The 24,715-nt window shown below is 48.4% G+C and overlaps 1 protein-coding gene across 1 annotated transcript; it reads right to left on the bottom strand.

The window, feature by feature from the left end:
- Positions 1-418: 418 nt before the first annotated feature.
- On the bottom strand, positions 419-20,806 carry LOC125950246 (protein tramtrack, beta isoform). The gene is made up of 4 exons (XM_049678056.1): positions 19,048-20,806; positions 9,961-10,276; positions 8,538-9,819; positions 419-6,135 (listed from the first exon to the last, which is right to left on the bottom strand). The coding sequence occupies exons 2-4, from the start codon at positions 10,096-10,098 to the stop codon at positions 4,631-4,633; spliced, it is 2,925 nt and encodes a 974-aa protein (XP_049534013.1). The 5' UTR covers positions 10,099-10,276; positions 19,048-20,806; the 3' UTR covers positions 419-4,630.
- Between the last annotated feature and the right edge of the window lie 3,909 nt (positions 20,807-24,715).

The following is a 24,715-nucleotide window of genomic DNA, read 5'->3' on the forward strand; positions in this document are numbered from 1 at the left end:
GCTAACGGTAGAAGGACGATCTGCTTAAATCACGGGAATTTCCCATCATTTGGTGCACCGTTCTATGCATGTCCCAACGAACGTATCGATTCGGCACCCGAGAAACCGAGCAATCGATGGATCGATGGTCTTTGCTGTCGCATCGCATCATGCGGTAGGTTATAAAACACAGGTTTATGGCATTTGGCATTTATTCTCGCCTCAAGAGGATATGTTGTGTATGAGGACAAGTTTGGTTAATTTTCATACAAACCAGCAACAAGTGTATCTAACAGATGGTCTTCAAGGTGAACTAAATCATCAAAGATGATAATTCTCTCTGTCACAACCAACGATAACGCTACAGATGATGCAGCAGAAATTGTAGAGGTGACCAAGGAAAACGTAAGTGCAACGCATCGACGAGGTAATTTTTAACAATTTTCATTTTATTTCTTGTGTTCAATTCCAATATTCACAGGCAGTGCACCTGTACCATTTTTAAATATAAATCACCGATGTTCCCGCTGTGCACCGTTATCGGTTCGCAATAGGATCGCCGGTATTAGAAATAGAAGTGTATATTAGGATAGTTAAAAACATATTTTTAGCATATTTTCGGCATTCTATCACCTCTAATCGCAATCGCAGGCACTAGCAAACTGGCATTTGCTGTTGTAACCGTAAGCAAGTTGAAGTAGTTTTGCTCCTGCGCATCACAAATATTTCAATAAAATCAATTCCAAAAGCATCATGCAATAGAAATGGGGGAGAGCATCAACAGCAAGAGCGAAAAAAAAACAATTGAAAACATATACATCGAAAAATAGGTTTAATAAGTCTGTGCGTACAATTGTGTTATTTATTTAGTTTCTTTTGGTGATTCTTTTCTTTGTGTATTTAACCTACTATACGCGCTAGCTAACCATGCATTTTCGACTGCTTCACATCAATAGCAATAGTATCCTGTTTGGAGGTACCTCCCTGGTTCATGCTTTGATTTGTCCTGTTTTCATGTCTTCATGTTTTCATCGTATGGAGGGTCCGTGCGCCGTTTCCTTTCTTCCCTTTTAAGATAGTAACGTCTATATCAGCCATCAGCATCCTACAGGCCAGAAACGGAGTCGAATAGGTGGTTATTGGCGGACAAAGACCATTTCTGTCCGGGCTAAAATGATTAAATGCTTTTCGTTTACAGGCAATGCTGGATCACGACAATCTAGTTAAGCGATCATTCGAAGGTATCTCTCTCTCTCTCTCCTCTATTTCATAAACGCATTTCTTTTTCTGTACAATCATACACCTCCCGTCCCGGAATAAAATTGCACCCGGAGCGCAGTTGCTGTCGCCACGGCGGCGTATTTCGTCTTTTCTTTTCCGCCTGAACCGGAAGCAGAACTACTTAAATCATTAAAATTGCACTAGCTATCGGGGTTCGTGTATGTGTCAGTGAGAGAGTGAGTGCGTTTAAGCATTGTCTATTGTGCACATCGATGCCCTACAAAGACATCGCATGAAATGTTCTAATAATAGAGAGAAAAAGTATCAGTGTTGACATTCTTCTATTGTTTCTATACGGGGCGTGCTGCCGCAGATGTGGTTTATAATACAAAAAAGTCTTTAAACATATCGATGGTGCATGTAAATGAAACAGTTACTCGATCAAACTAGAATATCGGTATTGCATTGTGAGCCGAAAACAGGCTTTCTCGCTCTTTCAGTTGCAGGAAATAGACATTCTAAGAAATACACTTGCAGGATAACTGAGAACGTTTCGTGAGACAATGTATGCTTCTGCTGCAGCTGCTGCTGTAGTTACACTGCAGCAACGAATTGTTTGCGTCACAAGCCGTTACAATTTTTTTACACGTTGAAAATAATGTATGCAATATCTAAATTTGTATATTGTTTGCCAAATGTACAGTGCATGTAGAAACGCCGCTAGCATTCGCATCGAAAGTCCGTTTTCAAAAATCAATAACACATAAAACCGGCAATGGGTGAGGCTAACTGTACACGCACTATGCGCGATATTTCATAGATAAACTAGAGCAAGAACATACATAAAATACACAAACAAACAAAGAAAAACCTTTTGCTTCTGGTAATGCTGCTCGATACAGGAGATTAAGGATTAGAGGTATGTGTGTGTATGTGTCAGTATGTCGTTTTCATTTTGTATAAATACTATTCACTCTAATTTACAATGCTAAACATTGCCCCGATAAGGCGGGCCTAACTCTCGCTAGTTGCATGTTTTAATCCCACCTTACATGCTATTGGGTTTTCCCAGTTTCTGGAACAAAACAGAACTTACGATAGCGATAAATGGTAATAATAGTATTTAATAGTAGAAGTGTCTTCCTTTCTTTCTTCACACGCTGTATTTGCATTTTACATTCATTCTTGTATCAACAATTTCCAATCTTAGTTCTGCTTCAATCCCGAACGCGATTCGGCGCATTTGCTGCCTGTGTGAGTAGCCGGTTATTCGCAGATAGTTTGGTGGATCTGTAGCGACGAGAATTTAAAAAAAAGTTCCATACAGGTTTTTTGCTTACTTCCAAAGATGAACCTTATTGACTATACGCCTCCCTATGACAGTTGAAACCTACACCTAAAGCAACAGGCGCGCTGGAGTGCGCGCTCTTTGATACTATCTTATCAGACTTGTTTCTGTCGTTTTATCGCTAAAAAAAACCTTTAGAAAGTGTACTCTCCTTTAGACATATTATCTTTAGACATATTTTGGGATTTATTATCTCTTCGTTTCTCCGCAATTTTGATTCATTTGCTCACAAACCTGCAAATGCATGATTCCAGTGTAAGTTAACTAAGATCTTTACAAGCTAGCTTAAAAACAAGATTGGAGAAAGGAATGGGAGTACAAGGGATCTAAGCTCGCAACACTAAAAAGGGGTGAGATCGTCTGCTAGACACGGAAATACTATGAATCCGCGTTTTCATGTGCCATTATAATTATATTTGTTTGCATGTTTATATACATACAGTGTATAGTGCAGTTCGTTTTTGGTAACTAATAAACAGCATCGCATTGAAGCCTCGGGATTAAAATTAAATTAAAAATAATAAGACCCACAAGAACAGATAAACGCTCTCAATGCGCTGCTCGTAACGCAAAGTGGGACAGCGATGCTTTGAAGAAACAGAGAGAACACAAAGAAGATCGTTTTCAACAACATAAACAATAAAAGAGAAATAATAACAGCAAGACTCTCAAGGGATCGATGTTATAAATAATTAACAAATAAAGACACAAAGGAAAACAGACAGAAATGATTAAAATGAAGAAATATTAAACAGTGCCAGTGCCAGTGCAGTACACAGAGAATGAATTACCCTTACACCACTAATTAAATATTTCTTATGTCAATTCTTTTTCTTGTTTGAAAAAAAAAGTTAACAAACTAAAATGCAATCGAAAAACAAAACAAAAAGCATTCGTTTGGTTTAACGGCACACAGCATTGCATTGGCTATCAAGGTAAAACAACCACCATACAGCTATCCCATTTGGGAAGACGATTCTGATGGTTGCTGGGCCTTTTGCTCCTAGCTTGCGTGTGTTTGCTCTTTTGCGGAGGAAGACTTGTGTGACTTATGGTTGTGTGTCTTGCGAGTTTTGTTGCCGCATGGACGAACAAGGATGTACAAAACGTAACGACACTAAAATAAGTTTACGTTAAATTACCGCTAGAAATGCCTACAAGAATTGTTTAGCGTCCTTCGTCGGAACGCTCTGTACATTCTAAATCAACTTCAATTTAGATCAATTACGACGTCATTCAATACGCGCTGATCAAATTCGAATTCATAAATGAATCCTGCTCCTCGTCGCTGCACTCCACCATCAAACCTCTACCTTCCTCCTTCTACTGCACACACATTATCGCAATATTCTTAGCATTATAATTGATTTTGCTCTCAAACATACCGCGTCCTTCCTTATATATATTTAAAACAAATTGATTTTGCTCTCTGGCATATTGTTTTTTCGTAAAATCCTTGGACTGACCAGCACAAACCAAACCACAAAGAAGACACATATTTAAATAATGTTTTTTTTATGGTCGTGGTCCTCATGTGCACCCCCTGCACCACCGTCACCGCCAGACACCATCTGATCTTTCGTACAAGTAAGTGTACCTTCAAAGAAACAAGAATCCTTGGTAGCTTCGTCGTGAACTGAAGCACTCACTCTGTACCCTAAAATACCCTTTTGAAGGAATGATAATTTTCTCACCATCACCAGGCTAAATGGCGAGATTTTTTGTTGTGTTTTGTTATCAGAGCTTTGCCAGCATAACCGTGCCGCGATTTCAGCACAAATGGTATACCATAAAGTATGCCGCTGCTTTGTTGATATTAATGTTAGTAGTCGTGAATCCAGTGATAATGTACAATGTGCTCATCATGTGGCTCATGTGGCTGTTTTACATTTTTTAACTAACGTATAGCCTCTTTTGGTCGATCGTATTATTGTGCTGTATCTTCAGCGCACTTTCTCTTTCATTCCCTCTAGCTTTGCGTGTATTCAGTATGCGTATGAGATTTGCATCGGAATTCGGGATAAATCGGGTCCTATTTGTGGAATTTTATAGCCTAAAAGCTGCCTACCCCGTCGCCACACTCTACTGACTGACCGTAGTCGTTGCTTGTTGTTTAGCTGTGATGCCCGAAGAGGAACTGGACGAGACGGAACCAGTGGGCGAGTTCGCGCCCGACGATGGTTTGTCAGGGAACTCCTTCTTGATGGTGATTGCTCCGGTTGACCCTGCCGCTACTACTGACAGTGGATCAACGGCTGCTGCCGCTGCACCACCGCCACTCGACGAGATCGCCCCAGGAAGCGACGGAAATACGATTCGTATGCTCGATCCACCGCCAGTGGTGCCCGATTTGGGTTGCAAACCGACCGCATTCGCCACCGCAATGAAACCTGTGGCTGCCGTTGAATTGTTGCCACCGTTCGCTGCCTCCTTACCAGTACCGCTGCCCATCAGACTAAAGCTGGAATTGGATTCTTCACCCCGGGAGAGGCCACTAGCAGGTGAAGTACCACCGGCACTGGTCGTGTGTTGAGCGAATTCCTGCTTGTGGATGATCTTGACGTGTGCCGTCATGTTGTCCTTGCGCGTGAACTCCTTCAAGCAGTAGGGACACGGGTAGACCTTCACGTTGCGCTTGTGCGAGGTGACATAGTGCCGGCAGAAGTTGCTGATGTGCGTGTACACACGTAGACATACCTTGCACCGGTACACATGATCGCCCTCCTTGCTGCAGAAATCGCGCACACTTCCTTCGGTGTCGTCGATGACGGCGTACTTATGCGGCCGGCTACCATCGGCACCGCCGGCTCCGGCACTACCTCCCCCACCGTTACCACCACTGCCGCTCTTGACTGAGGGTGAGTTCGAGTTGGAGCGAGGACTTGACGATCGCAGCACGCTGTTCGAGAACATATCGTACACATCGGTCGATCCGATACCCGATAAGACGCTAGAAATTTGCAATCCACCCGCACCTGACGCTCCGCCAGCACCACCAGCCGTTGCTGTCGCAGAATTCGATGAGGTTGAGATAAGGCTTTCGTTCAAATTGTTGTTCAGATTGTTGAGGATCGTTTGAGTGGTTGTCATACCGTTCGGTTTCTTTGGTGCCAACAATCGCTGACGTTTGTGAAGCCGCGGCAAGGATTTGGTGCTTCCACTGAGGAAGCCTGCATTAGCACCCGGGGTCAGTGGGGCCAGTTTCGGTATTTGTAGCGCGGTCGTCGGGACAACGGAAATTTGGGGCATGCGGGCCGGCGTACTTGTTGCAGATTCAGCGGACGAACCACCCACCACCTTCAGACCTGCCTTTCCATGCAGGGGTTGGAGATAACCACCACTGTTGCCCGTCGCTGTCGTCGTCGAATCGATAGCGCCACTATCCGTGCGTGGATCAAATTTAAATTCCACCGGCTCATCGAACTCATCCAACAGTAACTGCGGTTCCATCAAACTCGAGTTCAGCTCTCGCTCCTCGTATGAATCCTCACCGGCATCCTCCTCTTCATCTTCTGCTTCTTCGTCACCTGATGCGCTGCCCTCCATTGCGAGATAGTTTTCTTCCTCTGCGAATGAATCTTTCGAGTCTAAAAGAAGAACGGTACACAAAAACATCGATTAGAACATTCACAAACACACAAACATACACGGGTAGTTTTAGCTCTAACGTTGGTCTTCTTATTTTAAAACAGCGGGTGAAAGAGAGGACAAGCACAACACATAAGGAAAACTAGCGATAGTGCAAAGACTGCGAAAAAGGGTAGAACACTCAGCGACGATGAAACTCTTCTATCTTAATTCAACTATAAGTTAAAATGGGACAAACAATTTTATCAATCCTCGGATGATCGGAATATCAAGAAGGAAATGAGATAAGGACTACAGAGCAGGATGTAAGGATGTATGAACAAGACAAAAAGACGAGTACAGATATACAAATACAACACAAAATGAGATATACAAATATGCTATTCCCGAACCGCTTCAGTTCTTTACTCTCTAGCGTAAATGATTTAATTTCGAGTTTGTTTTAGAATCTTTTCGTTGGTTTTCTATCCTGATACAGATCTCCTGATGTGTACAATCTTTAGGTTCGACAGCTAGGCTCTATCCATTAATGCCAACACCAAGGAGAAAAAGGCTTAAATTTATTGATTACTAACCAACCAGATAATTTAAGATGGGAGGCAGATAATTTGAGATGCGATAAACATGTTGGATGTGTAAACATAACGTAGTGTGTTTAAAGCAAAGCAACTAACTAAAGTAGTAGTAGTAACAGCAACAGTAGCAGCAGCACAAGCAGCAAATAAATATTAAGCGGTCGAGACACGCAACAAATGATAAATAATAATTCCTACATTTACTACAATTACGATTTTCGCTAGGTCCCTAAAGTTTTGGAGTACTGAAATGATTACTACTAGTAAAAATAAAAAGTAACAGAACAAGCGAAATATTTGCAATTTTGCCGAATTTCCTATTGAAGCAATACGAATGGACAGTTCATCGGGGTTTACTGTACAGAAGAAGGAACACAGCCATTGTCAGATATCTCCTACGCTAAAATAACATTTTGTTCAATTCTAAGAGTTATGGTTCAGTTATTATTTGCGTCCGTTTTTTTTTTTACATTCGGCTGCACCCCCTTCTCCTTCTCCCCTCATCCACACTTATCGTTGTGTTATCACCCGGGGATGAGTTTAAAACATCTCATGTTTCAATCTCGGCAATTAAATCATTCCAACTATATTAGAGGAGATCGGCTGTAGCGGTCCGTGGGTAGCGGAAACTCACCTCAGTGTTTCTGTTTTCCGGTTGTTATATTTTTGTTGTTGTGATTTAGTTACATTGTTAGCAGTGGCTTTTCGGAGCGTGCTTCACCAAAAATTTATAAAACCAGCGGTATACACAAACACACACACACCATTGCACAGAGTTACGCTTGACGACAGTTACAAAACGAATCCCGCGCAATTCAACACGCGAAATCTATATTTACTGAACCATTATAGTCAAATTCCTATGCGAGGACTGTTGACGAAGGAAGCTCATATTGATCATGTATGAGCAATCGAATGTGCACTGTCCTCGTGTGTTAGCAATAACAGAAGCAGTAACGTAGCAAATTTCAACGTCTACTGATTTCCGATTTTACCGATATTCCGATTCCAATTTTTTCCGATATTGTCTTGTTGGCTCTTACTACTCTTGTTCTATTATTAGAATTGTTTTAATCGATCTTAAAAACAACGATCGTGTTGGTAGCATATGCACAATTGTTTGTAAGACTGAAAGTCGGTAAAGGACATATCTTGATGTTCTCTATACCTGGAAACACTTGTAGGACGGCCCAACCCGAAATGGTTCTACTATTAGGCGACTTAGTGTTTCCTCCACCGGCTTGGCTTGTAGTTTAAATTGATAATTTTCATTTAAACATAATCCCGCAGAAAACACTTATATACTAAATATTTCTAACTACATGAGTGCATATGTATATATGAATACGAGTATATTTACAAATAATTAAAGCGTGAGAAAGACAAATTAATTATATTGATACACTAGCATTACCGCAAAGCATTGAGAACCAGACTCCCGAGAACTGAAGTTCAAAGCGTGTATGTAGTAAACGGTATTATTACGCTCGAGGAAAACGGTTGAACAGCTGTTTCATTTTTAATCAATCAACACAATTGTACAGAGGCTTAACACAACAACAACACAATTATGCTCCACTTGCGTTAGCAATGGAGAAGAAATAGCAGGGAAGGACATGTAATTCGTGGGTGACTCATGGGTTGTCCTATGGTGATTATATATCGCTGCATATATTTGGTGCATATTCGAGCATAAATGTGACATGTGCGTTATGTGTCCCGAAAGCATCATGATAGGTAGGTTGGATGGATGAGTGTTTGGTTTAGTTGGATTGTTGGTTGGTTGGTTTGTTGGTAAGAAGATTTGAAAAGAACAGATTACTTACCGGACATGCTGTTATCGTTGTTGCGTAGGCTAGCTTTCCGTGTCGTTACGTTACTATTTTTGTTCAGACGTTGCCGCTTGGCACCATGGTTATTGTTATTCGTTTGCCGCGACGATAGATTGCTGCTTCTTCGTTCCATCATCATGGCGTCGTCCAGCGAAACGTCCTGTTCTTGATCGTTATCATCCTGACCGCTTTGTTGCTGCTGCTGCTGCTGCCGTTGCTCATCCTCTTCATCATCCAGCGCTTCATCAGCACGGTCGTCCTCAGCATCAATATCATCGTCCATTTCCGATCGGCTTGTGACAATGCGTAGCTGTTGCTCATCGTCGCCCGAAACCGACGCTCCGCTGCTACCAATTCGTACTTCCATCAGGTCCATCGAGTTGCTATCGTAGTCGTCACCAGCGAGAAAGGAAGAAGATCCATCCCCACCATCACCACCACCGGTAGCGGTAGTTGCGCCAGCCGTCGCACCACCACTACCACCGGCATCACTACCGGAAAGCTTCCGTGGGCGTCCTCGTTTGCGCTTCTGTTGCGAGAGGGCCGAACCGAGCAGTGGGTTGGTTTGGAGCATGTTGCTACTAGTAGTGCTGCTGTTGCTGTTATTACTGCTCTGTTGAGATTGCGGTTGATGATGCTGCTGGAGTAGGCTGTTGCTGTGGCTGCGCGTGACAATACCGGTCGCTGCCAGCAGCGGCGGAAGTTGTTTTAGATTATTCTGCTGTTGTGCTGTCGATTGACCGGTGGACGCCGTTGTACTGGTGTTGGTGCTAGTGCCGCTGTGCCCATTGGATGTACTGCTGTTGGTTTGCGCAGCGGTAGCCGTGGCGGATGGAATACTACTTGGAATGGGCGATGCCATACCGGTCACAGCCATCGTGTCTTCGGTTGGTGAAGAGGAGGCATTGGCAGCGCCGCTACTGCCACTGTTGCCCACACCTCCGTGGTTCGGCGTAGTTGCCACTCTGCCACCAGCTGCCCCCGCCGCCGGCTGTGGTGCTGTTGGTGGGGCAGATGAGGCTGATGGAGGTGGTGGTGGCGGAGGTGTAGGCCTGTCATCGTTCACCTCGGTGAGTCCTTTTATCCGAAGGCTTTCCGCCACTCGCAGAAACGCTGCCAGCCTATCCTGATCGACGGATACTTCGCCACGATACATGAAATCCAGCAGACATTTCATATCCTTGAAAGGCACGTCCCGCAAGATGACAATCGGGTGGCGCTCGGGGTGGTTTACGAATAGCTGCTGGAAGTAAGGGCTGCACGCCGACAGCACCATCTGTGGGGGGAAAAAAAGGTGCCCGGTTAGTATGAGATGAGCTTTGTACCAGGGGCAGCGAAAAATCAAGAGCCTTTTTGCCGTTGACCCTCGTTTTCGTTGATGGCATTAAAGTAAGGAGGAAATTGTGATGGGACTTACCTTGTGGGCCTTTAGATGGTGCCCTTCGACGGCCAACGTCACGTCGATAAACGTTTCGTCGTGGAGCAGCTGATCGAATACTGACAGCAGGTTCGTCTGATGGTTGTTCCAACGGAGACAGAATCTTTGGGAAGTCATTTTGATGTGATCTGTTGTTTGTTGATTGCTAGCTTTTATGTTCGCCAGGTTATAGTAATTGGAATAGTGATACCGTTTATCACACTATTTCAGCGTGTCCTTGGAGGGTCACAATACACCACCACACACGGATTTTATCAGTCTTTGTTCGACTCTCGCAATACTGAAAGACGACGCCCTGTGAATGAAAAAAAAAACAAACAATTAATTCAATTGCATTCGATACTGCCCAAGATAATAAATGTATTTCTTGCAAAAAATTATCAACATCTGTAACCCCTCACTCGTCCTCCTGCTTGCGTGCTGTTTGAATGTATCCTCCAAAGCATCACACATTTTCCAGAGAAAACTAGATCAGTTTCGCAAAGGAACACAACTGACGGTGTAGTTGTGGTTGCGTCGGCCAAGACCAGCACCGACCGAGAGCAAAGTGTTGCTAAGGTCCGTACGTACGCGTTGCCCAAGAGATCGCTCGCACCGGAGAAGGGTTGGTTCGTGTTCGTGATGGGCGACGTGTCGTGCTGCTACATATTTATCTCTTCTTCAAACAATTCCAAACGTGATGCCCATTACTCGCCCGGTAGAGATATATATACGGGGGAAAGGGACTGTCGCCCCTCCTCGGGTCCCCCAGATTCCAACTTCCTACACCACACCCCTGCCCGGCAGATGAAGCGTAGTATCTTACGAGGACGTGACAATGTCCACACACCTCTCTCATGAGAGATAGCACTGTGAACTCACACTGGAATTCTCCCTGTAACACGCACTTCTTCAGAGATGACGAATGTGTGTGATCACACAGTGCTACTAAATTTTTACTATATGTTCTTCCCTCTTTACCGGTAAAGCGACAATAAACTTGAACACAGGAAGCAGCATGCATGAAGTCGTCATTTGCTCGAAAAAGTGCTTCGCGACGGAGCGCTTTACGAACTTCAAACATTCCATCCTCGATTACATCATCCTCCATCCCTTCGAGCAATGGAGCGACCACGGAATGTCCTTCACAGAAGGCGCGCGAGGTGGTTGTTATCGTCGCGCTTACGGAACCGGTCCAGTTCGTGGGAGGGCTGGTGTGTAGCGGTATGGTGGATGATCGAGGGCGTCGGAATTCCAATATTTTATGTCGCAAACTCGTCACTGCGCACACGTGGTGGGTGTGCGACAACCACACCACAAACTACTTCCTCCTTATCGAGCACCCCTTTTTATTTAACAAGCAACAAATGCTGTAACGACTGCATAGGGACGGAACCTTCGGAAGCAGCATAAGATCGCGATTGATCAATATATCACGTCTGTTTCCTCCACTATTCTCCTTCCTTTCAACTACCGGCGTCTAGATGACTGGTCATCTTAGCAAGAGATGTCCCACCACCACTATCATCACAATCGGCATCGGCGTATTATTGCACACCTGGAAGCCGTCCGACGTCCGAACAGCCATGCCCATGATCATGACCTTCACAAACCTGTCAACCTGTCAGACGGACCGATTGCATATTTATTACTGCATCAACCACCACCACCACCACCATCACAACGGTCCGTACGTCGCGGCTTTTTAATCGTTCGCAAACACACAACACACTACACACGATCTGACACACGATCGCTCCAACAACGATGATCTTTGGTACATTCGCTCTCCTTCTTTCTCTCTCTCTCTCTCGCGCGCGAGAAACTGCGATGTCATAATAACAAGCGGCAGCATTCAGCAGCGTTTCGGACTGCGTACCCCGCGCCCGCGTTGATGCTCTGCTACTCCCCTCTTGTGCACCAATCTAAGAAGGCGGTGTAGCAAAGAGCAAAAGATGGCAACAGAAAGAGAGAAAGAGAGAGAGAGGAAACATGAAAACCCAAAACAATCCTACTAGCTGCGGCCTACAGTAGCAGCAACTGTTTAATCGCTCGTAGAACGGGAAGTCTATACGCGATGCGCATGCACAATACAGAAAATGCGGATAATATGGATGGATTCTACTCTAGTTGGAGAGTATCACCCTATATGGCAAAGAACTTTGACGGTAAGTCACAACAAGGCACATCAGTCGAGTCGAAAAGAAATCATTTTGAGGAAGTTAATTGGCAACACGTTCGAGGACGGGGTTGGATCGGATTGCGATGTCCATCTGGGAGTGGGAGTTGCTCCTTCCTTATTCTCTCTCTCTCTCATTCTCCTCGTCTCTCTCGCGTCGATCGTCATCATCATCTCGAGAATCAGCTGGATCGGATTGATCCTTCCCCGCTATAGCGATGGTGGTGGTGGCGGTAACGGCGTAATAACCTTGTCGAGGAGACCTCGGCACCGGCAGCAAAACGGATATGAGTGGGCACCACACCGTGCGGCCTCCTCCTATTTCTCGTGCCACGTTTAGTGCCAACACGCAACAAACTTCCACTCCCACACACACACACACACACCCGGACAGGCGCTCTCTAGAGGAATTCGAATGCTGTGCTAACACTAATGGGGGGATTAAGTGTTGTTGTTGTTGTTGGTCAACCTACTAGACCATCAGCACTACGAGGTTCGAGCCTTTAGTGGGTAGCGAGTGAGTAGAATCCCCGAATACCCCCTTCTCTCTCTCATCATATGCATATTATTCTAATACCGGGTGTTTCCGAGACACTTTACCATAAAAAGCAGGCGCCAACAGACACGCGACGACAACGACGGAGACCGAGAGTTTCTCGCTTTTGGCTTCCTTGTGGTTTTGTTTTCGGTAGTATCGCTCCAAAAATGTAAATATATTCGTGGCCGTGATCCGGTGAGGATATCATTTTACAAATTGTTTAAGATCTCCAGATGATGACACTCCCTAAAGAAGGATGGAGAGGAGTGTCGCTTTTACAGGCTCTCGCTAACGCGCAAGTGCTGTGCCCGGGAACTCCACCACACTTGACGCATCACAATGAGCTACGAACGAACGAACGAAAGCACACCACCCATCCCCACCAGGGCTGGTTTGCTGCACACCCCATACCCATCATACCATAGACAAGAGTGCCACTAGGGGATGCCCTAAACAACGGTGCATAGGCGGGTTTGAAGGGAGGGGGCAGCAGTAGGCGGAGGATGGCGTTTTAGGTTGGCCTCCCGGATCATCACGACGACGGCAGCGGCGGCGGCGGCGGCGGCGTTGGCGGTGTAATGGTCGCGCTCGTCGCTGGCATTAACTTGGGGAGCACCAATACAGGCGCGGCCGCATGCCGCGTAACCGCAATAACCACTCCAGCCGCCACATACACACAAAACACACCAACGCTGTGTGCGCTCCACCACACAACAAACTCCAAAGCAAAGGGGTGGTGGGCAGCAGCAGCAGCAGCCAGTTAGTCAGGCCGATGTGTTGGGAGAGTTGATGTGCCTCCCTCTGGTGGTGTTGTAGGAGTTGCTCCACCACTTGTGTGTTTGCTACGGTCCCCCTCCTCCCCTCCCCCGTAAACTCGCTTCATCGCAAACCAACCCTTCCTTTGCTAGCGGCTACTGATGTAGCAGAGTAGTGGTAGTAGTAGGTAGGTAGTACTACTAGGTAGTAGGTGTAAGTCCCAACCCCGAGAGAGCGGTTTCGGCACGCTTAGGTTAGGTGTACCGTGGATGGATGTGGGTGTTTTTGGAAGGGTGTGTGTGTGTGTGTGTGCGCAGGAGACTGTAGGTGGGATGATGACGCTCTAACGCGGTTTTATCTCAAAACTACGCCGATTCGCGTTGCCGTCGTTCGCGGGCATCATCAGAACGAAAACGATTCTCCGCCAACGGAAGAGAAGCAAGACACGGGGGGCAATTTCATTTTCACTTCGAGAAAACACGGCCTAAGGTGGAGCCCTTCATCAGACCAATTGAGAATCTGCTGATGACTTGGATTAAATTCCAGCAAAAAATCCAATAGGGAAATCCAACTGGAAAAAAAGTCTTCAGTAAGATTGAAACTCAAGTGACGACACTTGCGACAGCCGACATGACGTGGTGCCGCCAGTTGCTGTAAAATTCAGACGCTTTTTCGAAACCACAGCAACACGTACCTGTGCCGGCTCCGTTAATCTATTGCTCCTTTTATCGAATATCAGTTCAAGGAACACCTTGATCCCTGCAGAATTTTATATTTCTATCGGTTCGTACAACTCAATCGGTTGAATAACATAACAGCAGTACAACGAGGAGATGCACGACACACTCCTATCGATATTACTGGGAAACAATTAATTTTCAACATTGTAGTAACCAGGATGCAGCAGCAGCAGCAGCAGTAGCCTGGTAATGAGCAGCGAACTGATAGTCGTTACTTGGAAACAACCGCGACGGCATGGCACATATCCAAGTAACCCAAACGGATCTCAAACGATGCGTTGTGATGGCGATGGAAATGCGAGATTGTTCCGTAGGATTGCGGCGTAGGGAGTGGCGCAAAAGCACAATAAAGGAGGAGGGAGGGTGGGGGGGGGAAGAGGTGCATTGTGTTGGATAGAAAAAAAGGCTCTCCCACGGCACCGATCGTCGATCTTCTTCATCGCGTCACTTCTCCGTATTTTTTTTTAACGAGATCAACTCTCATCCAATGTTGATCATCGCTCGTCGCTCGCTGGCACACAAGAGCACAGCAGCAAGGAACAACACAACAACTGTGACAACGACAATTCCAGGGATCGTCGCTGGTGCATTATGAGTATTTGGGATTTTCCGTAGAGCCAACATTGAGAGAACCCGAATTATGGCTGCCATGTGAGCGAGGACACAATACAACGTAACGTTGACACAGGAGCGCCATTTTGTGTTTTCCGCTTGCCTGGGTTTTCCCAACCCCCACATCCAAACCAATCCTCCTCCTCCAACGCGAACCAAATTCCCTGGACTGCGGACCGGACGGGAAGTGGGTGGGGGATGCGAGAAAGAAAAAAAAAAGGGGTGAGAGAAGAGCAAACGACGCGCTCTCGCACTCCTCTCCTTATTTTGTCCCCGCGGTCTCTCGCTCTCTTGTGTCTGCTACAGAGCGGACGCATACACACACACACACAGGCACAGACACAGGCACACTATTCAATGATGCTGTCCTCCGCCTCCTCTTCGTGGTGCCACAGCATACTCCGCTCCAGTAAGCAGATCCAGAGCGATAGATACTATAGTATACAGAGGGTGAGCGAGCGAGCGAGCAAGCAATATCCGGGTTTTGAGGGGTGCCGATAGCGGAGGAAAGAGCAGCAGAAAAAGAGAAAAGCGGCGTCAGGAAGTGAAGGAAAAACTATGCAGTGAACCCCCTTCTCTTTTCACTCCACTGTAACCCCTTCCTCCCTAGCTGTGCTGCTACGTCATTTGATGAAAGCGTTTGGCCGTCCCACCATTTCCGGAAAATGGACGCCGCCCGCCTGGGTGTGAGTGTGTGCCTCGGTGTGCGTGTGCTGCTGCTGCTGCTGCTGTCGGTGGTGGGTAGGATATTTTTCATCATTTTCTGTCCGCCAGCGCCAGCACCAGTCTCTGTCGTATCAAATGTGCGCATGCGCGAGGAGTGCGAGTCCACCCACCGGAACATACTATTAATTGAACCCCGGGCGCGGTCGGCGGCGTTTGCTGACTTCCGCCGTGGTGGGAACGCGCACCGACCAAAATGGTGCGGGAGAGAAGCCACAGCCCATTCATACCGTGGCATTCGCCTACGGCCGCCGCCGTTGCTGACGAGCGAAGGCCCAAGGTTCCTCCCTGTGTTTCTTCTTCCTTCCTTCCTTTCTTCCTCTCTCTCTCCCAGGCACGGCGATAGGCGACGCACACGGTCGTCGCGATGCGCGATGCGGGCGCCTGCCCTGCTGCTGGTCTCGCGCGCGGCCACCGCACCGCTACTGCCGCTACACAAATGCAAATGTCACACACAATTATATCCATTAAAACCAGCTCTATTACTACTACATACTACTGTTGCGGCTGTTGCGTCTATTGCGTTCACTTCTACTGGTAGACAGGCGGCAGCACAGCTAACAAAACAAGTAAGCGACCGAACGCTGTAACCCACGCTCGTAAACGAATGATTCCGGAGTGTGTTTACTAATAGCTTCTACCAAACAGTTGGTGCAGAGCATACAAGCTGCTTTCTATGCAGCAGGCCATGGAAGCAATACCTACTACTACTTCGGTTTCTGATTCGGTCAGGACACAACCCGCCTTGTGTGCTCTCACAAACTACTTTGATTAGCGCTGCACGCTGTTTGAGGTTGTTCTCGATGGCTCCGGCGAATCCTTATTACTCTCTATCGGAGTTGAATAAAAAAAACATTTGATGCCTCTCCCCCTCCCCATTCCCCACTTAAAAAGGAGGCCAACATGGCAAACCGTGAGAGAGAAAGGGCATCAATCATGCAGCCTCCACAAGCACGGACAACAAACAAACAGTCTGGGAAATTGTGCGGACAAAACTCGAAACCATTCCATTTTCTACTGAGCACCACCAAACCACCACCAGAGCTCACCCGGAGTCAGTGCTTTGATATTCATGATGATCCCCACTCTCTCTCTCTCTCTCTCTCTCTCACCGCTCCGGTAAGACAACGTCGTCGGAGTGCTTCGAGAAAGATCCCGTAACAGTCGCCGCTGGGATTCGTTCAACAGAAAACCGCAACCTCACTCCTGACGTGTCTGTCTCTGCTGTGTGTCTCTCTTGTGGAAGGCAGGGAGGACGACGACCGAATGGATCTGTGGGAGTGCGGCATAAAGATATACAACATCCCCCCCCCCCCCCCCCCTCCTCCACCATTCGGTGGAAGATTCCAAAACGTGTTTCATTCGTGCGCCACAACAACTGCAGTGATTCCCATCCCATGCAGCAATCAAACGTTCTCACAGATATGGATGGCTTTGGTCTGGGCGCAGAGGGGGCAACCCCGACCAGCGCTGCGCTTTGGGGATCCACCTTGGTACACCATCACCCACCTCCAATGCGAGACACGGCTTCTTATCGGTTTGATGTAAATGAAGGTATTTGGATTCTTTTGTTTCTAACGCAGGAGGTTATATTTTGTTAGAATCTGAAAGAAACTAAGCTTCTAGCTTTGTAAAGATGCTAGGGGAAGACCGTTCTAGTAACAATTATATGATGACGCAACCGCCTCCTGGATCGGCCAAACAGCATAAAAATAGACCAACAGAAAACTCTAGTCGTCCTGACTAACCTTCCATCCTAAAAGTCCTTGAAAGAGGATAGAATTACAACCGTTACAACAAGACACAATACGAACGACGTTCCGGTGTTTGTCGTCCCTTTGGGAAGCCCAACAACCAGTTATGCCGCTGCCACAAGTGTTGGAGACGTGACATGTGACCGAACCCCGTCTTTGTGGGGCCTCTCACTTTCTTCCCCTTCTCCTGCCCGACAACACCAGCAAGGCAGCAAGGATCCTCTCGGTGGCACACCGGCACAATCGATGAGGATATCTGGATGGACGATGGAGACGTTTCACGTGACCAGCACTGAGTCGGAGGAGCCGGAGGATAACGCTTCCTGTGGAGGCAGCCCAAGCCCAAGCACAAGTACCAGCCCGAAAGCGAAGCCAGGGACTGTCTCCTAATTGGATATATCCTTTGCAAGGCCATGGTGGGTAGGACGACAGCCGACGACGCACCACGCAGCACACCATAAGTGAGAAATGAAGAAAAAAAAGGGATTTGTGTCCACGTCCGTAGTATGCGTCCACGGCGAGTCCTTGAAAGGCTTCCACCGGTAGAACAACCGATAGGCAGGCCAGCGTTTGACGGACGGACGGACTTTCCACGTGTGTTCGCCTCTCCGTCATTCGATAGTTATCCTTCGGATCCGGTATATTCCGGGCTTTTCTCGTCCTCTTTCTGGACTGTGGCTCGATTGGCAGGAAATTAGGTTCGTTTTTTCCTGGTCCCTGCACGCTGTTGGTCGTAAGGGTTCAAATTACGAGGCTCATCGTTATCCGTCCGTATCCTTCAGAATAAATTCTTCCAGTATCCTGAGCATAGTGTTGGGATGTTGTAGCTAAAACCAAAATTGAAAAATTAGTCTGTGAGGAATGCATGGCCTGGGTTTGGTTGGGCCAACAAGCACCTTATAAGCCTTTTGCCCAAGAGCCTTAATCAATCCATCACGTAACAATACAAAGCAGCTGAACAAATTAGCGCGAGAAACCGATTAATTCGAGGGTTTTCCTTTCCGAGCCGTGTTTTGCTTACTTCGCATGATTTTTTCCAGGACCGCCTAACCCTTGGAATCAACCCCCCTCTCCCCATCTTTCTTCTTCGTTTCGCTTGTTACTTCTTTTCCATCTCTTGTCCAGCAAAAGGCACCGGCGAAAGGCAAGAAAAGGAGGGTATGGGTAGGGGATGAGGTTAGCGACCTCCGTTTGGGGCGCGCGCTTGCACCCCACTTCCCAACCACCCCGCTCGGTTCCTTCCATTCCATTCTTCGTGGCATAGTTGGCACACCATGGCGCGGGAAAAGAAAGTTTCGCAGGAAAACTTCGAACAAAAACGGCTGCCTTTCCACCGAATCAGGGTGTATGTGTGTGTGCCTGTGAACGGAGTGAAACTGGGATAACGAGTGATGTTCGTTTGGTGGTCCCGTGCGCGCTCAACCACACCAAAATGGCGCCGTAAATTCGGAAAATTGCAAATAAAAAGGATCAATCTCAGCAACCCGTCGTTTCGTCGCAGCGCGCCAATTTTCATGCGACAAAAAAACTCACGTACAAAATGGCACGTTTTTCTTGTGGCATTCGTATGTGTGTGTGAGTGAGGGTGAAAATACTTCAATAAAATACAGTAACGTTTTTTGGAATCCTTTCTTTACCGCACACAAAGGCGGAGTGTGGCGGTGGTGTATACTAAAAAGTGGAGAGCGCGACCCACACATACAGAGACATGACGACCGTGGCGGCCATTCTGAATCCCGCGAAGCGCCGCGAGTGTGTGCGTTGGAAAATCTAACTGCCACGTACCTTAATATTCCTTCACCGGTTGCTACTGCTGCCCGTTTGAAGTTGCGTTGCGTTTCGGTTTTGAAGTTTACGGGATTCTGCTGCTTTTCGCTGCTTTCAAAAACTGTGGCCTCTGTGGCTACTCTGCTTGTATTCGATTTCCAAATCACCGCTCACACCGCCAAAGAGCATTCCACAGCCAGCCACACACAAACGGGGGGATACGATACTACGCGTTATCGGCGTTGAAGCGTGCGTTATCGCGCGGCACGGGCATGAGGTCTCGCGCTCGCGCCAATTTTCAATATCAACTCTTCTTTTCTCGCTTGTCACTTTACTTTTGCTCACTTCATCACCACCACGCGCGGCGCTCTCACGAATCTCTTCCACTCAGGGAGTGTGATCAGACGTTGACGTTACTACACAGGACACGCACAGCGCGGACACTGCGAACACACACACACACACACGAGAAGGTTGGTTACGGTGGGGGGAGGGTACCATCGGGGCGGCCTGCCATCCCCTAGGTTCTCTACTTCTTTTTCTTGATCGCAGCACCACACACACACACACACGCACTAAAATCGAGCCGCAAGTGAGGCGCCGCCACTGCTAGGACACAAAGCTGCTGACTGTTGCTGCTGCTGCAGGCACTACCGACGAAGGCATCATGTGGCCAACGCACACTACACACCAATCAACCAACCGCCCGGGGCCCGGCGGGGGAGAAGGAGAACGGACGGTGTTCGCGATCGGCGACGACGACGTCAGCGACGACGCTAATTGAAGAATGACGGCGCACCCGACTGCTGGAATGCTGTATGCCGGAGACACACACTCACACAATCGGTCACACACAAACACACGCACACGTTGTGTGGCTGATAAGAGGGATAAGAAAGGCAGCAGGCAGCTGAAGGCTTCGACAGGATTCACGTCGTACACACACACACACACACACTACTGCTTCCTGCTAATCACGGGACGGGCGCGGTCACCAACAACGCAGCGCAGTTCTCGCGACCAACGTTCGCGCACACCACACTTCCGGTCACCACCAGTTTAAAAACTTTGCTTCCTTTTAAAAAGTGTGACGACTTTGGCATTTAAAATACCTTCACACGATGTACACATAAACACACAACTACACAGAGGATCAACACTCCTCTGCACAAGACAGTGCGCGGTGGGGAGGATTCCTTTTTGTTGAACAATTCCGCTGATTGTTTCCTGAGGGTGCTCCTTATCGCGCACGCACGCACACACACGCTCACACACACTCTCCTATCGCACCTCCTGTGTCTGGCGGCTGCTGCTGGCCACGGGAAATATAATGGAGTACGACGAACAAAGCACCGCTTGGTGTGCGCCAAGGAATGCAGGAAACACTTTTCTGACTGAATGACTAACGATAATCGCGGTGCGCTCGCGTGCGCCTGCGGACGACACTTTGTGGCCGCTATTGTGCTGCTGACTCAGAATGTTTGCTGCTGCTGCTGCTCCTGGTTCAGAGAGTATGACTGCTGGTACTGCTGCTGCTGCTGTGGGAGGATTTTCTACTTTTTCTCCTGGGCGCTTCCGCCGTCGCCAGTGATCTACACACTCGAGGAAAAACCGGGCATGTGGCACACTCCACTTCACCACACTACTTCACTACTTCCACCACTACTACTCCGCTCGCTCTCTCGTCTCTCGTCGTTCCTTCCACCGTTTTCCGCGGGTTGTTTGCAGAGCGCGCGCGACAGAGCAACGTGGCCGCAACGTGCGTTCAAGACCAAGACCGAACTTCGACTTCGGGCCTGGGTTCGCGGAATGGGGTAATTTTAGCTTCTCGACTTCTCGCCACGCTCTTGCCTTTCACTCTCGCACGCCCGCCCGGTGCACTGCCCTCTCTCGCTCTCTCGCGACGGGATCCGCGCGTTCGAGGAATCGACCGCTTCGGGTCTGGTTCGGCGATCCTCGGCTCCGTGAGGTCCCGAACGCGTAGTTTATGGCGGTGACGGTGAAGATGGTAGCGGTGGCGGTGGAGGGGTTTGCGCGATCGTTCAAGGGGACGGCAACGCACACTCGTACATTCCGTCACACACCAACACACGAAGGAAGGCTACTAGAAAAAGGGAAGGAAGGGAGGGAGGGGGGTGGGTGGAGGTGGGGTTGGGTGGCCAACCAGGCTCCTTTTTGTCGATTAGATAGGGGGACGACAGAGCCGCGTAGGTTGAGAGCGGTTTACGCACCCACATTGCGATACATCCTATTTCATGTCGCGCTCTCTGTCTCTCTCTCTCTCTTTCTTTCCCTCACTGTTGCTCGCCTACTTAGAGCCGTGCGATGCATTCCTTGAAGCTTCCGAGGTTTTGGATCTCGGTCGTCGAGACTTCGGGAACCGCACGAACCCGATCGCTGCTCGCTCCCCCACCCCACTCGTGGGGTCGTATCCTCTCTCTCTCTTTCCCTTCTAGCGCGCGCTCTCTCTCTCACACGCACACGCCGCGAGCGCGAGCTTCCCCGAGATTCCTTTTGTGCGGTGGACACACGGCGGACAAAATCACGGCGTTCCGCTAGAACGCGCAGCCTACTCCCTAGTATGCGTGGTGTACGATTACTACTACCACTACTACTACAGTGCGCAGTGTAACGACGCGAGTGTTGAACTCCACCCAACGATTCCGTGTCGCGGTGTCGCGCATAAGGAATCAACTCGCAGCCGCAGCAAACTCCCTTCTTCCTTCGCTAATCGATCGCGTTCATAGAACTTTATACAAAAACGAACCCAACACAATGGTTACCCCATTGTGTCCTTTGTTTAGCTTCAACGAAACGAGATCCTGAATGTTCGCCATTCCGGGGAAAATCCCAATTCAATTATCCATCAATTGTTGCAACAGCCCACGCCAGACCACTCTGTTGCTTCTAATTATCCTTAATTAAGCGATTCCAGTGAAGCCAAGCCGATCGAGTCGAATGGCGTACGGCTCCTTGTAGACTCGCCTAACGATGGCTGGACGAGGAACGAGTGTACAGGCTAATGGATGCTTCAATTGCGCTTCACATTCCTGTTCGCTTCCTCGGGGATTGCATTTTAATGTGCAAAAGGTCGTCGTCGCTACTGCGGGTCTGTACAGGATCATACGTGTCTGGGGCGGTGAGGTTTTCCTGCTCGAATCTCCGGTGGAATCCGCTTTGGGGTGCGGCCTTTTACGGTTTACAGCCTGACGTGACCCGCGTTTGTCTGTGTGCCGCGAGTGTCACCGAGCGGACGTGGATGCACACCGCACTATGATCCAGCCTGGGTGGGGAGGCCAACGCCAACGTGCTGTGTAAGTGTATGAGTATGAGTATACAACAGTGCCACGTTTGGAGAGCCCTTCCCAATCGTCGCATAGAAAACTCCTCATTCCCTCAAGGGGGTGCGAGATATCTAACGACGATGCTCGAAGCACATCATGCAACCAGATGCAACAAACCCCAGTCGCAGTCGACCACTACTACACACACGTGTGTGTGTGTGTGTGTGTGTGTGTTTGTTCAGTATCCGTGTCTGGCCGCACGCACGCATAGTATAGGCCTCCGGATGCGCGATCGCTTTTGCTCCAGCAACAGCAGCAGCAACAGCAACAACAGCAGAGAATATGCGATGTCCGCTGTCGGGTTGATCCGTCGTTCCGCTGTCGTTCCCAGCGTTCTCTCTCTCTATCTCTCTCTCTCTCTCTCTTTGCGCGTTCTCATTCCATTCCTACTAGGTTCCTGCTACTAGCCAGGGCCGGGGCCCTACCAATGCGCTCGCTGAAAGCTGTGCTCTCGCGCTTCTCTAGCGATGGAGATCGCCACGCATGGCCACTCGCTCTCTCGACAAACCGATCCTCCACCGTTCCACCCACTGTACATGGTTGGATTTTATGAGTTTTCTCGAGATTCCTCAACCACCAAATCCCCATCAACCCCCCCCCATATACAGCGGTGGCGATGAGATAGCGAGAGTCGCACTAGAGGACCGTTTCGAGAGGATCATCTCATCTCACTCGCAGTAGCAGCAACTCACAACACATTAGACCTGCCAACACTGCAAAGGCTACTAGATCTCACCAGGACAGTGGTCGCTGGAACGACAAAAAAACGTGTCGTCATCGTACGGAGCACCCCGGATCAACCGTCACCAAGGCCACGTGTGCATGGAGGCAGAACCGATGCGCCTTGCGGTTGCTAATCGTCTTCGCCTCTGCGGGGTAAAGGAACCTAATGCGCAACGTGTGCGACAATGTCGTCTCCATCGTCGTGTGTCATGCTCACTCGCCCACAACAGCGGCCCGAAAGCCCTCTCGGTAGGGCCTTTTAACTACGCACACAATTGAGTACCTTTGACAACTAGTCTCCATCGCCTCCCAAGGCCATCCAGTGCGTGTGGTCTCACAGCAGCAGCCACCTCGATCGAGCACAGATCCTCGATGAGCGCGCGATCCCAAGAATCGGGTGAGATCAGCATCCTATCGCTTCTCTCGCACGCGCACCTTCATCAGCTCTAGTCAACGTCAGCAGCAGCAGCAGCAGCAACGGTGGGGATCGTGTTCCATTGCGTTGTAGTTGTTGTGTGCCTACGGGTGCATCACAGGGAAATATGTAACAACTGCAGCGCCCGCCCCAAGCGGTGGAGTTGCCGGATGGCCGGATGATTACTAACCACGGATCCGGAGCCGGAAAACGAAGCGAAACGAAATCAATCGATCACAAATCATCGATCATCCCTTTTCTGAACGACTTTCATCGCTGGTAGGCAGCTTTGCGAGCGAACGCTGCGGGAGGGAGGGAGGACAATTTTTCTCTCCCCTTCATCCCCCCAAACCACACAATTTCCACCTCCGGCAAAGATACCGCGGGTACGGTGGGAGCCGCGGCGCATTAGTGTGCGTGAATTTCCTGCACCACAAAACGGACGACGAGCAATCGTTCAGCGTGGTTTGGCGAGATGCGCGAGCGAGTCTTCGTTTCGTCTAGCCCCCTTCCCTCTGCCATACCACCTCCCCAGTATCCCCCTCCGCTCTTGCTCGCTCTGACACTCGCGGATAGCGAGGAACGATTTCCAGATGGAGAGAAGACCGTTTCGCCGGAAAGATCTGCCGCATGGCGGTTGGGGCCGCTTTTCCGTCTACTCCTTCTTCGCTAACGATGATCGAGTTTTTTTATCGTCTGTACTGCACGGACAGAAGAATGGAGTCGATTCATCCCGTTCGAGGACTGTGGTTGGTATTTTCTGGCCATGGCTGTTGGTTTTCCAAGTTCTGCGCTCCTTGTGAAGAATGGATTATGGAGGGGGATGGGGATCATCATGTTGAGGCGATCAACATCTTATAGGATCAAGCAGGATGCTTCTACAAACCAAAAAATATATAACTCGTTTGATCAAACAGTCTAAAAATGTTATAATTTCAGTTTTGAAGTAAAAAAGGTCACATTACAATTGCGAGTTATGTAACCTTTACCCTATTTACAGAGGAAATAAAGGATCAAGCTTTAGTTTTTGTTGAAAACCCCCATTTGTAGCTGGAGTCCCTCATATCCACAGCTAGATGAAGGCATTCTTTAGCGTAGGAGCAGTCGTCCCCACCACTTGCCATCGTAAAATGGTGGCCCAGTACAAGATGCCTCTCGAAATGCCATCTCGTCAAATGCCAGCGTTCGTTGAGGAGTGTTAGTT

Source organism: Anopheles darlingi, chromosome 2, assembly GCF_943734745.1.
Source record: "Anopheles darlingi chromosome 2, idAnoDarlMG_H_01, whole genome shotgun sequence".
In the NCBI taxonomy this organism is placed as follows: Eukaryota; Metazoa; Arthropoda; class Insecta; order Diptera; family Culicidae; genus Anopheles; species Anopheles darlingi.

Excerpts from the sequence above, each read along its gene's own strand:
- LOC125950246 (XM_049678056.1), bottom strand. The coding sequence starts at position 10,098 with ATGACTTCCCAAAGATTCTGTCTCCGTTGGAACAACCATCAGACGAAC. Across the intron at positions 9,820-9,960 it reads ACCATCTAAAGGCCCACAAG|ATGGTGCTGTCGGCGTGCAG; the intron begins GTAAGTCCCATC and ends TTCCCCCCACAG. Across the intron at positions 6,136-8,537 it reads CAACGATAACAGCATGTCCG|ACTCGAAAGATTCATTCGCA; the intron begins GTAAGTAATCTG and ends TTCTTCTTTTAG.